The sequence below is a fragment of the Echinops telfairi genome, unplaced genomic scaffold (genome assembly GCF_000313985.2).
Source record: "Echinops telfairi isolate 266 unplaced genomic scaffold, ASM31398v2 ScPeMD7_38;HRSCAF=143, whole genome shotgun sequence".
NCBI classification, from domain to species: Eukaryota; Metazoa; Chordata; class Mammalia; order Afrosoricida; family Tenrecidae; genus Echinops; species Echinops telfairi.
In genome coordinates, this window is record NW_022103936.1 from 763,068 (window position 1) to 783,064 (window position 19,997).

A 19,997-nucleotide genomic window follows, 5' to 3' on the forward strand; every position below is an offset into this window, starting at 1 on the left:
TTTGCTCTTAAATTTTCCTGTAATCGTTGCCATCCTATTCTCCCTGACAGCCACCTTGCAGCAGCCAATAATAATGAAGTATTGTCAAAGTCATCCCAAAGCTGTGAAGGAATACATTTTAAAAACAGGTGTAATTGGTTCCTGCTCAAAATGATTCTGTAGAAGGTTGTAGAACTACCCTGGGAGTTTTCTGAAGCTTTGATTTCTGTGGCTGGTGATTTCCAACTGTCCACTTTGTTGTGGTTAGCAGCCCGAGGGCTAACTCAGTAATTGACTCCATGGCAGGGAGTTTGGGGTACTGGCTTTTGCTAGAGGGATTTAGAGAGCCAGGAAGAGCTTGCTGAAACCCTTAAAACAACAAGCAAGAGTCAGGCAAATGGCAAGTTCTCAACTTTCTCTACCCCGACCAGCAAACAAAGTGGCCCCAAATCTATGGAGTGATATTTTCTTACAGGAAAAAAGAGAAATGCTAGCTGTGGTCTATTGTGATGGATACAACTATATAGATACAGCTGGACACTCGAGATAAGAGTGGAGTTAAGAGTGGTTGATAAAGTGGTAGATGCCATGTATACACTAGCTAAAGGGTATGATGTTTGGGGGACTATCGATACAGAGGAAGTCTGCATCCTTTATGGATTTTTGTTTTCCCTACAAAACTCACTGGTCTTTCACAGAAAATCTATGAAGAGTCCCGAGAAAGTGTCCGTTATGCAAAAAGTGTTCTTTCTGCAATAGCATTGCAGTAGAGACAAGCAGCTCACCCAGACTTCTATTTCTCATGTGAACAAGGAAATATATATATATATACAACTCACACTCGGGGCCCTGATTAAAACTACATGCCGCCGCAAAACAAAACAAAACAAAAAAAATATCTACACAATTGTTGTGAGTTCAGTCTGCCTCTCATTGGGACTGCCTAAGCAGAGGCCTTAGGTCCAGAACATTCTCTGCTAAGGAGACTGAGGAGTGAGTCTTGCTCTCCCAGCCCCTTCTCTCCTTGTCAGAGAAGCCTTGCTCCCTGTTCTGGACACAAAGTAAATTTTCGTTGTCTCTTGAGCATGTGCAGACATCATGTGACCCCTTGCCAACTCTACTTCTGTATCTCTTCCTGGAGAGGAGGGAATGGGATCTCTTAGTTTATGGCCCAGGAGAGGTGTGCACAGACCGATTGTCCTAAACCTATTGTGAGGAGCAACTTGCTGGCCATGGGAAACCAGTGCCCGCAAGTGAAGCTGATCTTGTTCTGTTTCTTTTGTAAGTAAAGTGCCATCACAAATAGTAGTGCGATGAGTGCTTTTGTTGGCAACTTCAAATTCTGGTGTGACATAAATGAATATTTAAAAATGGCTTATGCTTTTGAGGGCCTTGGACTGAAAATGTTTCCTCCATGATTCTCAACATTAGTTGATACATCAAATGACATCTGGTTATTGGAACTCCACATTTTTAGTTCTAGTTTCCTCCTTTGTCGCAGAACTTTCCCCACATATAGAATAACTATGTGGGAAGGGCCTGGAAATTTGGAAAACAAATTTATTTGACCCATGAAAGACAATAATGATGGAGGAATAATAAAAAGAATTCTCAATTTCAGAAATGACTGCATTTTGAGACTGGGACAAAAAGTGAAATTTTCTGTATTTTTATTGCTGAGTAGTAGTATATGAATGATCCATTCACTGATTGAAGAGCATTTGGGATGCTTTTAGTTAAAGTCAGTTGTATATAAAGCTGCTATAAGAATTTGCATACATATCTTATTATAAATACCACCGATAATTTATCCTGAGTATATAGCTAGGAATGGAATTGCTAGACCACAAAATAACAGGACTAAGCCAACTTTCACATGCTTACTTTCTCTTCACCTGTCTTCTTGGATGAAGTATGTTCAGATTGGAATTGACCTATTTTTTTAAATTGCGTTGCTTGTCTTCATTCTGAGTTTTTTTTCTTGTTGAGTTTTTAGAGTTCTGTATGTATTCCACATTCAAGAAATTTGTAGAATCTGTAATTTTAACGACACATTGTTTTGTGTCTCCATTTAATTTAGGTTTTAAAAATTCATTTGTTTTTGTTTTTAAATTATCAGCACATATATACCAAATGTGTTTTATTAGTTTTACTTTAGTATATCATTTTGAGTGCTGTCGTAAATGCTATTTATAAAATATTACTGCCCACAGGTAATACATAGAGTACAATTTGTTTTTGGTTTTGTAAATTGATCATGTACTCATAATGGATGACTCTTTTATTATCACATGGTAGTGCATTTCCCCCCAAAATGTTTCAGATAGAAACAAAGGAGATGACTCTCAGTTACTTATAACACCTCACAGATAACTTTCATAGTAGAACCTTCTGGATTTGTACAGTTTTATGTTATTGAACATTTGCTTTAATATTTTTAAAAGTTCTTTTCGTTTTTCAAGCGCAAGTAAAATCTCTCTTTGGTTGTTACTTACATGTCCATATTGTTTTTTGAAAAGAAAACAAAAACATATATTGTTACGCTTTTTAACAGGTGTTATTCCTTCAGAGAAGTGGATAATAAATTTTGATAAAGACCTTATGGATGGCCTTGTTATTGCAACACAGTTGGCAGCATATTGCCCATTTTTGGTAAGAACAACTTTTATACAAAATTGTCACCATTATTTATAAGAATTTTTCATTGAAATTTGAAATAAACTTTCTGTAAAGCGGTTATTTTAATTTTCTCTATATTCAATATAATACCTGAATCTGAATGATTAGTATTCCCCTTCGGTTTATTATTGTATTTTGGGTGCAATGATCTAATACTGCCAAACATTAATATTTATTGATTCTTGGCTGAGCTACAAAATAAACACACACAGGGCAGTGTTTATTCCATTACACAGAGGTTTCATTGTTTTTGTTTTTGTTTTTTCCAGATTGATTCTCATTTTGTAAACATGTACTTACAACCAAAGAGCCATGAACAATATCTACACAATTCCCTAATTATTCTGAATGCATTTAATGAAATTGGATTTGACATGGATTTACAAGTGGGTATCTTTTTGTAATGGATCTTGTGAACAATTTTGAGTTTTTCCTGTTAGTTTACTTCTTCATAATAGTGATTAATTCATAAATTTTAAGTATGAACTAAAACAGAATCTTCATGGGATATTGCTAAAGGATAGAAATTGAAACAAGACTAGGTAGAAATCTACTGGATTTTAAAAAATATTTAACTATGTACACCTTACTGCACAAATTAAGAAATTAATGTGAGAGGCACAATTGTTAAATAAAAATGAAGGTTGAGTTACTTGCTCTAAAAATAAATTAAAGAAGAATTATACTTAGATAGATGTTATATTTAGATTTTTTAATTTAGTTACAAATAAATAACATTTTTCAGAGTGGTCTTAAAATAAATGTATATTTGGTGATATAAAGTTTCATTGAACTTTCAATTATAAATCCATTGATCTTTTCACATCAAGTCCTCAATAGCAATCAACAATATTGAATATACTTATTATTTTTGAGTCCTTTTTAACTTTGGGGTCATGTAATGATTTATTAAATGATTCCTGATTTTGAAGAATATATAAACTCAATTAAATTATCGAGACAAACAAATACATGTTAAAAGATAAATAGCATTCTGCTCATTAATTGTCAGTCGAAAAAGTAGAATTCAGATGAGGATAGAGGTCAATATTCCTTGGAGATCCCCCCTCCAGGGCACTAAATGTTATACTCAAATATTTTTCAAGGAGTAGTTTGGAAATATTTTGAATATTGCTACTTATATTGTTTTTGCTAAAATGAAACGTTCAAAAGACTTTGATTACCCCACATTTATGTCCAGAGTATTCTTTTCCTACTGCTACCCACCCCCAACAAACATATCTTCCCTCTCTTGGGACTACCCTCTTCAATTCACACCCATAAACTGTCCCAGTACACAGGGAGTAGCAGGCCCAGATTCTTCACATTAGGATTGAAAAGAATCTGAGTAGCAGCCTCTGTAATTAATTTTGATTTTGTTCTCCTCTGAAATAAGTTAATTATCTCTGTTGTCTAATTTTTCCTTTGTTGAAGAAATGTGAAACAGCAAAGTACTAATGAGAAACGTTAGCGACGGATGTGTTTCACAGTACTCCTCAAATCTTACAAGCAGCTGTGTTTCCTGCTGTAACAGGCCACTTCCTGCATTCTTTAAGGCCAATCACTTCCTTAGGCACCTTCCTTGTTAAACTGAATTGCGAAAATGAGAAAGTAACTAGAGGAGCAAACCCTTTCACGCTTCCAAAGACAGGAGAGGAAGGTCTGAGGAAGAATGGATCAGTAAGTGATCAGAGAAGCTATCATTCTCTGATAATTGCTGCCAAATTTCACAGATATGGGCATCCATCAGTCCCAGAAAACATATTCCATCCCCTTTGCTCTCACCCTATGTGCCAAACCCAGACCATTTTCAGTTCTTAGTTTGAGTAAATATGATGAAGACTATTACATTGAAGTGCACAGAGCTTCCATTACTTCCATGGAGTATTTGAATTCTTAATGGCGGTTTGTATCTCTTTTTATCCCTGCTTCACAGAAATCCAGTCCCAATAGCATTTCTTAGCTCTGAATCAACTGATAGAAACAACCTTTCTCCCCTTTGTTCCCTTGGCTCCACTTTTTGACTCCAAATTAAGTTCCCACTATCTGTATTGCCTTTGCTGTTATTCTTCTGTAATTTGGGGTTTATCTCTAATCTATTCCAACCACCATCCATCACTAATTTATCTTGCCTCTCAGTAAAATTACATTTACTTATTTCAAACAATTTGTCCTCTCCCCATATCAGCCTTGCCTGATCTACCTAAGTTACAACAGTTGCCCTTAACCTGTTACTCCTTGGTCAGAAACCCAGTGTCTCACTCTGGGATCCACCTCTTACACATGTGGCCCCAGAATTTAGTTTGATCACCTACTATGAAAATACAATTTTATTTTCTTTCCCAACCAAACACTATTCATATTCACTTTATTATTTTACATTATTTTGCCTTTCTGATATATTACACCCTTCACCCCAAACAACAACCTATTTAAAATCCTAGCATTCTTCATGATACATCACAAGTACATCTCCCATGGTTTTTCTTTGAATGGTTTATATGCTACTTTAACACAAGGATGGTGCGATAGTGTTTTCTCTGAGCTCTGACTGGCATTTAAGGGATGCTGTGAGATCAGTGTTCTATTTAAAATCCATCTAACTGAATTTTACTTTTAGGCCAATATTTTCAGATTCATCACTAAATGCTGTGTGCTGTATCTATATTTCAGTATCATTGATTGCCGATCAATAACATTTTACAACTTTTAAGAAGTGTGTAGTGTTTTAACTCTTTTTAATGTATTTAAAATTTTTCAGTATATTCTCTAATTTTATATTTCTTTTCTTTAAAACCAGGCCGTGGATATATATGATCCCAACCCGATACTAATGCTCATGCTTTGCATTTACATGTATGAAAGACTCCCAACATACCTTCCCCAGAAAGTTGTGCCATTTTCTTGTAGTCTTCATGAAAGTGCGGTCACACAGGTATGAAAACTTTTAGCTCCAACATACATGTGGAGTTAAGCACTTAATGAAGTGTTTTACATATGTCTTTCATAACTCAAAATTGAGGGACCCATGTGGGCCCACCTGAAAGGTTGGTAGTTTAAGTTCACCCAAAGGCTTCTAGAAGAATGTCCTGGAAATCTCCTGAAAGTCATGGCCATTGAAAATCCCACGGAGCACACACATTTCTGCCCTGAAGCACATGGATCACACGTTACAGCAACTGAATTGGTTTGTCCTTTGAGCAGTATGATCAATACTTGTACGGCCACAATAACTGATTCAACATGTCACTGATCTTGAGATGGCACAGGCAACATTTGTTCAGTTATACACAGCATTGCCATGCCAGCTCAAGGACAACTGAAAACAGCAGCAACAAGCAACTTATCTATCTAAGGAGCCTGGATGACACAGGTTAAATGCTGGCATGTTAATCACAAGGTCAGTGCCTTGAACAGTTACTCCGCGGTAGAATGATGTGGAAACCCTAGTGGACAAGTCTGCTACATGTTAAAAGGTGCTACATTTGATTAAACATTGACTTGATGGCAAACACACACACAGCACATATAAAGCCTGAATGTACATACATACATACATACATACATACATGCATACATACATGCATACATACGTACAATCATCTATGTATATATCTATTTATCCTTATAATGAGCCTTATCAAAGGTCTATAAAAGTGAAAGGAATGATAATTGCCTAATAACATCACCTGCAATGAAACAATTACTCCCTCCACATGCATGAAACTAATGGGAGTTGGCATGGTGGAGAATGAAAATGAAGCACTTTTGAAGGTCTGGTCCTCCAAGGCCTCTTGAGATCCATTTAATGCATGAGAGGAATGACACTCGAAGTGGAAATTTGTTGTCTGAATGTTCTCAGCTTTCCTTTAGTTAGCAGTTTGCTTGGCCAGATTTATTTAGTTCAAATGAGAATAAAGGGATGACATACTGAAATTGCTCCAAACCCCAAAACCCAAATCACTACCCTCAAAATTCCTACTCAGAGTGAGCGTATAGGACAGAATAGAACTTGCTCTATCATTCTGGAAGTAGACTAACGGCCACATCTTTCTGCTGCATTCTTTCTGGTGGTTTCTAACCACCGCTAGGTTAGCAGCCTAGCGCTTTGATCCTTGCGCCACCAGGCTCATCTAATTCCCACAAAATGTCTTTTATACTGAAGCTGTGAAATGTGTGACAGTGTGCTTCTTTAATTTTTAGAAAATTTGAAAATTAAATGTCTGAATCCTGTTCCAAATCACATCGAAACACAGCTATGTCTATGCTTGCAAGTTTTCTCTTTGGTGGTGAAATATGTTGTCAGAGTACATTGACTTCCGTTTGTTTTTTATACCATTTCTTTCCTATTGACACTTAGGAAATATGTTCTAGCGTACAATTCTAAATTGCTTCTATTTAGGCAAGACTGTTACTTCCATTAGTTTACATAGCTTTCTACTTTTTAATAGGTCTGTCCATGGTTCTCTCTCAGCGCACTATAAGGGGATCTATTAAAGTGTAATTTCTACTTTGGTCAGATTATGTGTAGTCTTTTTCTTCAGGTTGTTGTTATATAGTCTATACTTTTTGAGGGGGAGCATGTTTGTTTTCAGTGTGAAGCTTGTCCATATTCTTCAAAAATTATGTTCTGAAGATCAATGGTAATCATGACCTCTTTGAGAAAATAATTGTCCAGCTTCAGTAACAGCTTGCCTAATGGTGGATAAAAATTTAGTTACACGTTGGGAAAAAAAACTCAACTTTCTTGTCCAAAAATATAAAGAGAGCTCATTTTCTAGAAAGGAAAGCACCTGCATTATGGTTTGTTTATTGGTTAGTTATCCGTTATATTTAGGATTTTATCTTTTCATTTTTGTTAGTAAAATACTTTCCGAGGACTTTTTCGCCAGTGTTTATTTTAGGATCTTTCCCTGACTGCAATGACATGCAAGAGTACTAGATGCGAACTAACTAGCCTCAAGCGGTAGCTACACTGCAGAGAACTTTTGATACGAACATTTCAGAAGGGTTAGAAGTGTTCTGTTTAAGCCTGGCAGCTCATAAAAGGAGTTTGAATTAGATTAAAGCCACTCTGGCCACTGAGTTGATTCTGATTCATGGTGACCCTATAGGTTAGGGTAAAACTGTGAATAGTCTTGCTGGGAGCAGACAGCTTCATCTTTCTCTCTCAGAGTGGCTGGTGTGTTTATAGTGCCAACCTTGTGATTAGCAAGCCCATTGCACCAGCAAGACACATTTAAATTAGATTAACCTGTCATTACTTGAGTATTAAGTATTGTCAGTTCTTTAATGTTGGCCCTAAGTGGTTTGCTGTGGACTAGTAACCGATTGGCAGTTTGAATCCACCCACCATGGCCACGGAAGAAATGTTTGGTAATTTGCTCCTATAACATTAAAACCTAAGGAAAACAAGCCCATTGAGTCAGAAGACTCATAGACAAAATCATAATGACTTTATAGTACAGAGTACAACTGTCTCCAGAGAGTTTCCAAGGCTACAAATATTATAAATATTACAAAAGGATATCACCTCATTTTTCACCCACAAAGTGGCTGCTGGTTTTGAACCACTAACCTCAGATAAACCTACCTGAGACTTAAAGCCTCCCTGTCTCTTATGGAGCAATGGAGTTCCTTGCTGATAAAAAGGGTTAATGTGTTCAGTTGCTAACTAATGGTTGGAGATCCCAGTTCACCCAGAGGTACATTAGAAGAAATGCCTGGCAATCTCCTTCCAAAATATCAGCCATTGTCAGCTGTTGCCAGCCTAGTTTACGCTGACACACATGGAACCACTGTGAAGCTAAATGAACTCAACAGTTACTAGTTTTGTTTGTTGTTTTTCTTCTCAATGAACACCAGAGGAACATAGATAGATAAAGAAATTCAAAGAAAAATATTTTTTAAAAAGCCTTAAGGTTATCTTGCTTTGGTTTTAATAAATATCTATGTATAGATGACCAGCCTGAGGGTTCTCATAGTTACTAAAATTGCCATTCAACTATGAAAGTAGTTCATTTTGTCTCCCTATACATCTCCACCATATTGCCCATGAGTCCTTATCATCAGATATAGTACTCGCCTTTTCAGCATCACATAGCCATCACTATAGTTTCTATGTTTTCCCCATTCCAGGAGCCTTTACTTCACTCTAAATCATGCAATCTTTCCTATTGCGTTAGGTGTCTCTCTCTCTCTCTCTCTCTCTCCCTCTCCCTCTCCCTCTCCACTATATTCTCCATAAGCACCTGTACTCTCAAAAATTTCAAGAAATGCTCTTTCTAGTATTATCAGTTCATTCTCTAGTACTCTCTATTCCTCTGCATCAACATGAAAGAAGAACGGGACAATCTTCCCTTAGCAAAATGACTGTTTCGGGACCTGACCACCAGCATCTCCAGCAATGATCTCTGGTTTATGTACAAATTTAACCCATACGCATTATAATACCCTTTCCACAGAACAGCTAGAGTAGGATCCTTTCTTTAAATTGGATTATATCAGTCCTCTATTTAAAACCCTCTCATTGTTTCCCTTTGCCTGAAGAATCAAATCCAAATTGTTAATTTGGGTCTTTCAAACCTTTGATGGTCGTGTGTTTTTTCACCTGACAGACCCTTGTGGGAAACTATTTTTGCTAAAAGTTAGAATTGTTGTACTGATATGCTTTATGTATTCATCATCTCATTTTATACTTCATTCCGTAGATTCTACTGAAAAATACAAGCACAAAAATCTTGGTTTACAGTGCTTTAATAGTTGGAAGAGATGCTTCAGACTTCTCACTCATAGAAACAGGGAATATTGTGACAATTTCTCCAAAGTGAGTGCCTTCTTTTTTTTAATTTTTAATTTTAACTTTATGGAACATTTCAACCATGGAAATGCAATGTCGGTTATGCCTATAAAAAAGTAATCTGAATATTTTAAACTAATATAAAATGAAAAGCCTACCATTTTGATATAGGTATTCATGTTTTTCCAGTTACTCCACCAGTTATATTGAAGCAATTCTAATAATACCAACTGCTTTTTATGTACAAAATTAATGTTCATTTATTTACATGCATGTAGGCAATAGAGATTAAAAATGAGTTATTAGTTTATCTACTATAGTTAAGTTTCCAGCAGTAAATTGCAAGTTTGTATTTTCGTTTTATATACACACATACACTTACACACACAAATGAGGTGAGTCAAAAGTATTGCTACTAGTATGATAGTTCATATATAACTTAGTGACCCTTTAGGGGTAGACCTACCCCGGTGGGTTTCCGAGATGGTAACTGTTTACAGCAGAAGAAAGCCTTCTATTTCTCCCTTAGAGCAGCTGGTGGTTTCCAACTGCTGACTTTATGGTTTGCAGTGCACTGCACCGTGGGTTTATCTTAAAAATGTGTGTTGAAACAAGTTGCTGCAATCAGTGAATGGCTGAAGATAAGTTCTCTCCTTCTAAGTAGGGGACTGCTCTTAGTCGCCCTAGGGTGCTTTCAAAACAGTTCAATCAAAACAATGGACAAAATAACAATAATTTATGAATTATGAAGGGTTCATGAGGGAGAGGGGAGTGGGGAGGGAGGGGGGAAAATGAGGAGCTGATAGTAAGGGCTCAATTAGAAAGCGCATGTTTTGAGAATGATGATGGCAATAAATGTACAAATGTGCTTGACACAATGGATGTATGTATGGATTGTGAGAAGAATTGTACGAACCCCCAATAAAATGATTTAAAAACAAACAACAACCAAAAAAACCCCAGTGTTATCTAAGGGGAGGTGCTGAGCCAGTGAAATTTAAAGCTAAGAGGTCAGTTTGGAAGTTCAGGAGGACTGTTTGGCAGGGGGTGGGGGTGGGGTTACTAAGGAGTAGAGGAGCCCTAGTGGAATAGTGAGGTTATGAGTTGGGCTGCTGACTGATAGGTCAGTAGTTTGAGACCACCAGCAGCTGCTGCACAAGAGAAGGAGAAAGCTTTCTTCTCCCATAAAGGTTTACAATCTCGAAAACCCACAGGGACACTTCTACTTTGCCTTATGGGGTCATTAGGAGTCAGATTGACTTGACAGCAATGACAGAGATTAAAGGGCACTCTTGAAAGATTTTCTTGAGGATGCACGGCAACATGGGTGCTTATTAGGAAGAAGTTTTAAGAAAATTGAAAACTGCTTTGGTGAGCAGAAGGCCAGGAACGTTGCACCAAGGAATTTTTCCATCATAGCAATGCACCTGCACTTGCCTTGAGGTTAGCAAGGGCTGCCCTCTGAGAGTTTCATTTGGAACCCTTGACAAATTCACCCTATGGCCTTAATCGTTCCCCTGCAGACTTCTTTTTGAAATAAATAAAACAAACCACCATTGAAAGGGGGTCTGCCTCTGAGTGTATAGACTTAGAAAAAGGATATACCTGAGAACAGTAGCTTCACATTTTAATATTTTTGATAAGTTTCTATAATTATACACCAATACATTTGCTTTTACCATCTTGTGTTTGTGTGCCCACTATATGCCAGACAAGACATAACAACTTAGCAGTTGTTTTCATTGTAATGTACGCATAGAACTGGAGGAAGGAGGATAAGAAACTCCTTAAATAGTGAGAAAAACAGGGAAGGGCTCACAGAACAGACAGTGTTTAATTATAAATTTATTTAGAAAACAATTACTCACTTTTCCATATGCGTTCTCTTTTAAATTTTGAGTACTATTATTAGGCAATTTTTAAGTGTCTTTATCTAAGCTAATTTCACTTTGTTTGGTGATTACAAATAGAACTTGGGAAATATTTTGTCTTGTGTAACAATAACAACAAAGCAACATTGACCTTTATCAGATATTGTATAATTACCTACCTGTGTGTACCACAAAGGAGTCCTGGTGTTGTAGAGGCTTATGTGTTGGACTGCTAACAGAAAGTTCAGGAGTCCAACCCCACAAGCTGCTCTCTAGGAAGCAGAGGAGGTTTTTCTATTCCTCTAAAGATTTACACTCTCAGAAACCCACAGGGGTGGTTCTACTTTGTCCTAAATGGTTGCTGTGAGTCGGAATTGGTTTGATGGCAATGAGTTTGGTTGTTTTTTATGTCTACCACATCCTGTCTTAGATTTTGTCTAAATCACAATTAAAGAGGCTCATTCTGCCAGCTGTGAATTTAAGATCCCAGAGATATCATTTAAATTAAAGTGCCACCTCAGCTTATAAATAAGAATATTTATGTTTGCATCTAGCTTGATGCCTAAATTTAACTTACATTCTAAAAGTGGAAGTATTCCTATAACAAACCTTTCTTTTTTTCTTATTATTCTCATTGATCCATATGAGCACGGACACGACTATATATTTATTCTCTGGAATTTCTGACGGCTAATACAAAGCCACTTACAGAGTGCATATAATAACTATCAAATATTTTATTAATAAGGTAGAGGCATTTGTGTTGCAGAAGTTGTGCGTTAGCATAGTATGTGTACATTTGGAAGTTAGCTTTCTATTTTAAAGGTAGGATCATGATGTCTTGTCTTAACTGGTGAAGATAACTAGAATACAGGTGTCCTAGAAATGCACACAAAACTTTATTTTTATGTTTTAGATGTGAATAAATTATATGATGCAAGCACTGGGCACATGGTCTATAATTAACATGCTTGTGGAGTGTATTTTTAAAATTAAGTATGTTGCATTTTGTTTTTTCTCAAATAGGAACCAAATTAATATTGCTATAAAATTTACTAGCCGATTTATTCACCCTGCTGAAGCTTCTTTGATATTGATCTCAAAACCCAAGGATACAGTTGCAGGTGCAACCTTATGTTTTGGTCTCAGAGGTGACATTCTCAATTTTAAAGACGCTGTAAGTAAAATTTACCTCATTGTATGGAATTTTTGTTCATCTCAAGCCATATTCTGTCCTAAACTCAGTCACTGTCTACATTTTTTTCTGTCTTCCTGAAATCATGTGTGTCAGTAGAAAGCACCAAACTAATTCCTACTGCCTTGGAATTTATTTTGACCCCCAACCCACTGCTTCAAGTTGATTGTCACTCATCACCCTATTGGGTAGAGTAGAGTTGCTCCATAGGGTTTCTAAGACCAAATATGAGAACAGAAAACCTCAACTTTCTCCCCTGGAGTGGCTAATGGGTTTGAATTACCAATATCACTGTTGGAAATCCGTATAAAATAATGGTCCTTTTATTATGGCTGGCTTTTTTGTAGATCTTATGGTATCAAGAGGTTTTTTTCTACCATGAATATGATAGGCAGGGACAAGAGTGAAGCACACCAAAAGAATGATGCTGGGAGAGTTGAATGGTGCCAGAAGTGAGGGAAGAATATTATAATGCTCACATCAACAAAAGGGCTAATTCGATAATGAGACCCAGGACAGAAGTGGGAATGCCTTGTGTGTTGTCATCCTCAGATTATCTGGGGGAATAATTTGGGTGAAAAGTTTGAGAAATTTGAATGGTCATTAATGCTTACATTTATTAATTTTCTCACACACATGCGTTCAAATAAGACACAATTTTGCTGCATCTAGCAAAGAGAGCTACTGAAGGAAATCAGTTTGAAAGAAAAAAAATTGAACAAGTAGTTGAGTTGTTAAGCACCTTACTTTGGAGAAGTGATCAGGTAAAACATATTTTTATCTTTTCCCACCGAGATTTTAATGAGCCCTGGTGGCTCTATGGGCTAGGATTTGGGCTGCTACCTCAAGGTAAGCTGTTCAAACTCACCAGCTAAAAAATAAAATAAAATAAACCACCAGCTGCTTCTTGGGATAATAATAATGCTGTTTGCTCCCATAGACATTTACAATCTCATAAACCCTATGTAGGATGGTTATGAGTTGGAATCAACTTACTAGGTTTGTTTTTTACTTACCCAGGTTTTAGCAGTATAATATATTTGAGAAAGAGGGAATTATTTAAATAAATGTTAGCATACTATCTAAATAGAAATTCTACTTTTTAAAGTTTATATTATACCTCAGAATATTAATTTTTATTACTGTGATTTATTTTTTTTAGGAAACTATAAAATGTAGCAGTCCATGTTATCATTGGAAAGAAATCGTTTTACATGTTAAAAACCCCTTCGAAACTGAAGGAGTTTTCAAGTAAGTGAATATTTAGGTGTTAATTTTCCCCATCCAGTCAATATAAATATGCAAATTTCTTCATATGGCATGTATTTATATTCTTAAAAACATACGAACATCATCATATTAAAATGAGCAAATAATGATCATAAAATAATTTTCCTGGAAATGCTGTTTGATCTAACTAAATCAGATGTATTTCATCAGATTTCTAAGTTTGCCTTTCAGCTGTTTACAAAATTTAGTGCTCTTTAATTACTTTAAGTTTACAGTATCTTTTATTATATCTAACTTTATTCCATCTGTTAAAAACGAAAACTGAACTTTCAAAAATAATTTTATTGAGATATAAGTAATGTATGTTACCATTCAATAGCCCTATTATATTAAGAAGGCTTGTGCAATCATCACCATTATCAACTTTGGAACATTTTTTTTCTTGTATTATCCATTGCTTTGACTCTCCATTTCATCCAATCTCCCTTTCCATAACCCAGGTAATTTTTAATAATGTTAACAGCCTTCATAGCTCCACACATCCTGGCTTCCCTATAGAGACCAAAGAAAACAAAAACAAGAAAGGACCTAGCAACAATAACCAAATAACACAGCGAAAAACTTCAATTGAAAAAAAATCAGAGAATATTTTAAAAATTAGAATATTTTCAAAATGGATCAAAGGGGAGATCTAATGATAAGATGTTACATTCCAGCCTAACTATAGCTGCTAAAATCCACTTTACAGTGCTCTTTGTCTGATATTAAGACTATTCACATTCTTAGACTATCGTCAATGGGGAGTCACTGAGACTCAATCCATGTAGGGACCCTGCAAATGGATTTGGAGCTTCCACTTTTATCCATAACATTCTGAAACCTAGGTGTTTAGGACTTGGGCTCTGGTACCATCCCCTCCTCTGGGTTTGGATTTTATTATTTACAGTCCTGAATCACATAGGCTAGTGTGCGTCTTCTGTGTGGATTTCGCCGATTCCATGGTTAGATGACTGCTTGTTTTAAGACAGACTGCTTGTTTTAAGACCACGGATGGTTTATTTCTGATAGCCAGACACCATCTGATTTCTTCACCACACTTTGCTATAGCACCCATATCTTCAGTGATCTCATGAGGCTGAGTACCTCACCTTTGTACTTATGTTTGAACCCATTGTTGCAGTTAAATCCCTGGGTAAAGCAAAGGGTTTAGTTCTCAAATTGCTAACAGAACGGTTAGAAGTTTAAACCTACTAAGTAGCACACACAAGAAACTTGTGGCTATGTAATAGTACTCTGTAGCACATAGGATGTCCTTGAGTACGAACTGAATTAAAGATGTTGAGTTTTAACAGATTCACTTCTGCAGTTTCAAGTAGATGTTCCTCCATGGCTCTTTATGACCTCTTATTCTACTGCAATATTGTCACTTCCACATTATCCACCCCACCCCCCAAAAAAAACAAACCTAGGACAAGGATGTTAGCATATTCATATCTGTATTTTACATCAGGTAAATGAATCTCTGCAACTTTTGAATGAATGAACATTGTCTGAGAAGAGGGACCACAATGCCCTCTGGTTCCAGAAGATGGCACAATTATGAATGCACTGGTTAACAAGCTATCCAAATTTCATGGCTGATCTAACGATTTCTCTCTTTTGGAAGTAGGATTAAACAGTATGAAATGCAACTAGCCCCAGCAGTGCATTAGACCTGGGCATGATTTCCCCCGAGTCTCTGGAATATGATTAGGCGAGGCATTTCAGTTCTAAATTACCTACTATGAGAATTCAGTGTTATCGTTGCATAGAAAATAATGATACACTTCACCTATATCGAGGCATTTCTCTTCTTTCTAACATTTTTTTCCAGTGTGAGAATGAGGACAATTGGACATCTCAAAAGGCATAAGTGATTCTGGCTTTTTTATGAACAACGGGAAATGTTTTTAAAGTAAGAATGTTAACATCATAATTTTGATAAAATTCTAATGAATTCTTATTTGTTTATTTCAGTGTTATATTAGTGGAGTCTTCAACATTTGTAACTGCACCGTCACGCTTAAATGAGTCTGGACAATTGACTAACCGCATGAGCCAGGGGTAAATATTTATTTATTTATTTATTTTTATGCTTCCAATTATCCGAGAAGTTCTACAAAACTATGTACTGCATCTTACCATAATGATTTTCATTTATTCGGAATGTTTTAGTTATATTATTCACACTCTTATTCAAATAAATACATGTTTCTGTGTTATTATTAGGTCCATGTGCATGTAAATGGAATCAATATCCATTTGATAAAATATTTAATCTTATTTCATCTACTATGTGCTTCTGAATAGAGAAGCAAAAAATGTTTATGTCACATAACTTTGTATTTCTCATATATGTAGAATAGCTCCTTAGGGTGAAGGATTTTAGGAAACATTACCAAAGACAAAGGAAGTCAAGCAGAGAGGAAATCATATAAGCATTTATTAATAAAATGTCTGCATATGTTGACCATTATGTCTATGTTTAGCTTATACATCTCTTTGCCTCCTGCCTAAGACATGATCAGTGTCACACTTTCATATGTAAAAAATATCTCAGCAGGCAGTGACTGGGGAATTTTCATATCATTGTTATCCTCAATAAGTAAGGAACCATTAGGGCCTTATCTTGTTAAGATTAAAATATGTATATTTTCCAAAGTGACTGGTATTCAAGTCAATATTTTGAGGAATGTAGAAAGATTGTCTCTATTGGTTGTTGAATTAGAAAAGTTGTTAAAGAAGATAACCATTTTGTTTCACTGTTTTTTTTTTAATTAATTAATTAATTTGTTTATTTGACTTTTTTTAACATTTTATTAGGGGCTCATACAACTGTTATCCCAATCCATACACACATCAATTGTGTTTCACTGTTTTTTTTATCAAATATTCATTTCATGCTTAAGTAGGACATTGAAGGCACTGCTTTCACATTTAGCTATAATGAACAAAAAACATAAGTGAACCCATGGAGGTATAAATTGGCACTACACGTGTAGATCACACAAAAATAAGAAATTTTAGCTAGTTTATGTTAATTTCATTGTAGATAGGAAATGCTAGTATTGCTAGCCACTTCAATAAGCAATTCTTAGAGATTTTTTATCTTTTTTCATTCTCAAAAGACTGCTTAACTAAAGTGGCTGCTTTGTGACCCTTGATTTTATGTTAATGACCTTGAAAGAATTCCTCACATTAAATGTTAATAATTTATAGTATTATGTATTGAAAATATGTAACGCCTCAGAGAAATGTTGTAGGTATCTGTCAGACTAAGTAACAAAATATTGAATCAGTTTAATGAACAGCAAAATTGAGTTTACTTTCATGATTTGGGATGCAATATAGAAATTCTATATCACACATTCTGACAGGTATTTCATTATATAATAGTTTAGAATGAATTTGATTATATCCAGAGCTCAAGATTTCTTGTAATCATAGACTTGAAAGCTATACATAAAAGCATCTTCCCTTTTATGGTATGCTTACCAAAAGAAAAACAAAACACACAAGTAATAAGATCTTTTTAAATCTAATTATGCCATAAAATAATGCCTTGAAGTCTTCATCCAAAATAATTACCACCTTACCATGAAGTGCAGCTTACGAAGGGTGTCTAACCTGGTCTCAAACATGCAGTCGTTTACATTTATATTTATAGTACTGTAATTTCTTAGTTCTTCTCTCAAGCTGCTGAATGTCAAGATAGGATCCATCTAATACAGATTAGCTCTCAAATAGTACTGCCATTCCTTAAATTATAGGGAATTTATTCATATAGATGATAAGTTTTTTTTAAGAAACAACGAAACACATCATGAAAGAGCTAGTCTACCATAATTTTATTGGGAAACCTCACCCAATTTGATGGCACAGAACACCAATTATTTAAGCTACCCACCCAATTGCCTATGAATAAAAGAAAATTAAATACCATTCCCACTGCCATCAAGTTGATTCCAATTCATAGCAACCCATTCGAGGATTTTCCCAGACTGTAAATCTTTAAGGGAGCAGACAGCATCATCTTTCCCCCAGGGAGAACAACTGGTGGGCTTGAATCGCTGACCTCCCAGTTAGCAATCCAATGTCTACCTGGTAGTAAAAATACAGTAGAGAATAATTACTATATTGGGTGCATACCCTCATTAAAAATATGTTATAGGGAAATGAGTCTTATAAATAAAAATCAAATGTAGAAAAGGAGATGATATGGTGCAAAGAATGAGTTCAGTTTTACAATATCAATTTCAGGCAAAAGTGCATGACCGTGTGTCAATCTAGAGTTATTGTGTTTTCAGAAAATGTGTGAGTTAAACAGTATCTAAGTAGTCAAATGCTACTCTGCAACTTGCTGAGCAAAGTGATCAGAATACTAAGAGTATGGAATTTTGGCAAAACTTGTTGGGTTTTGGAAAATACAGGACCTTTTAAAAAAGAAAGTTGTTGCAGACTATGATATGTTAATTTTGAGAAATACAACCAGAGATTATACAACTCCTCAAGTCTTTTTCTATCCTTATGAGAAAGAAGCAAAAGTGAAATAAGTGAGCTGAAAGAAAATAAAATATTTGAAGAGAATTAATAATTATGTATAGAATCACTTGGGTAGAAAGTTCCTATTTAGCACTAAACTGAAACTGCTTACTTTTTTGAATTTTTGGATTTGGATTATTATTGTTATTATCATCATTATCAAATTTGTACTTCTTTTCAGACGTTGAAAAAATAGTGCAACATTAAAAAATGATAGAAATATGGATAAATTCATTTATTACATTTGCATTTTTCTTTTTTAACTTTCTAAAAGAATATAAGCCTGCAACGATATCTTAAATACATTGGGATCTCGCATAGCAGAAAGTGGGTAGTCATAAGTAGTCATGTGCATAACCTTTATAATGATAATTGTGTTTGAGTTATGTTTGTGGTGTTGATTTTGTTTTCCTATTGTGACAGGGATGCTGGAAGAACTAGTGAATATAGAAGTTCTGAATGTTTACATAATCCCCAACATACCTTAAAAACCTGTAAGTCACCCCAAAAGAAACATTTCTTTGATTTTAAGTGTGACTTTTATGTTCAGGGGATAACATGAAATAGGCAACAGTGGATGTGTTGTGAGACAGTCAAAATGGCACCCTATGGGGATTGCTAACCGGGGAGGAGGCTGAAGTGCTGATTTCTAGAGTCTTCTGCTTCTGCCCCTTTGGAGACTTTTGCCCATATCTTCTCTCTTACTGCTAACTTTTCTTTCCTTGCCAGAACAATGAATACATTTGGTTACATGGCTTTTAGGCCTCTTTTAGCTCCTTCTGAACGATTTGTATCTATATAGGGGACATCATCACCAAGATTAGAGTAGTGAAAACAGAAAATATTTGAAACGATGTCTAGAACTATGGAAAAAGGAATGTTCTGATTATCTATAACTGCAGAACAAACAACAACAGATGTACTGCCACACAAATACTATATTATTTTGGAACATTATCCTCCACATTTCTGGAATGACTGGGCTCAGCTAAATGACTCTTGCACAGGGCCTCTCATGCTGTTACACTCAGATGGTGGCTGCTGCTTCAGTCATCCCAAAGGCTTCCTCACTAGTCTGATGGTTAGGGCTGCCTGTTGGCTCAGACCTTAGCTGCAGTTGTTGACTTGAATATTTCCGCATGGCCTCTCCATGTAGCCTGAGCTTCTTCACAGAATGGAAGCTGTGCTCTAAAGGCAGTGAGCCCCAGGGGGAGAGAACCCAGTCAGTGTTCTTTTACATTTCCTGATCTAGTGTCAGAAGTCACATCACACCACTTCTATGTTCTAGCATTTTATGGGTTAGAATCAAATCGAAGACGATCCATGGTCAAGGCAGTATTAATTAATTTGTGAGTACTTAAAAAAAACATTAAAAGGTGCATGTATGTGTGTTAAGAATAAAAAAAACCCTGTACTGCTATTCAAGTTACCCATTTCATTCTGTAATATGAACTGTGCACTGCAGAGTCTACATTACATCCTTGGAGATTTATGGGTGGCTTTTTTGCCATACATCTAGATAAATTTCAACCAGTTGTGATTTTCACTTTTGATGAAATTGTTTATTCAGAAATGTTTAGTAGAGGATAATAATTGCAGTTTTCCTTCTTTCAAACCTGAGTTTTGGTCACCTGTAGTTTCATTGACAAATGGATTGTCTTCT

At 35.7% G+C, this 19,997-nt stretch overlaps 1 protein-coding gene across 1 annotated transcript in view; it reads left to right on the plus strand.

The window, feature by feature from the left end:
* The window catches only part of CFAP47 (cilia and flagella associated protein 47), a 223,362-nt gene that overhangs the window by 111,125 nt on the left and 92,240 nt on the right, over window positions 1-19,997 (plus strand). The window contains exons 34-42 of the mRNA XM_013008474.1: window positions 526-531; window positions 2,534-2,631; window positions 2,928-3,044; window positions 5,459-5,593; window positions 9,369-9,484; window positions 12,355-12,505; window positions 13,686-13,774; window positions 15,770-15,856; window positions 18,758-18,828. Of these exons, the coding sequence (XP_012863928.1) occupies window positions 526-531; window positions 2,534-2,631; window positions 2,928-3,044; window positions 5,459-5,593; window positions 9,369-9,484; window positions 12,355-12,505; window positions 13,686-13,774; window positions 15,770-15,856; window positions 18,758-18,828 (870 nt within the window). The remainder of the gene's footprint in view (window positions 1-525; window positions 532-2,533; window positions 2,632-2,927; window positions 3,045-5,458; window positions 5,594-9,368; window positions 9,485-12,354; window positions 12,506-13,685; window positions 13,775-15,769; window positions 15,857-18,757; window positions 18,829-19,997) is intronic.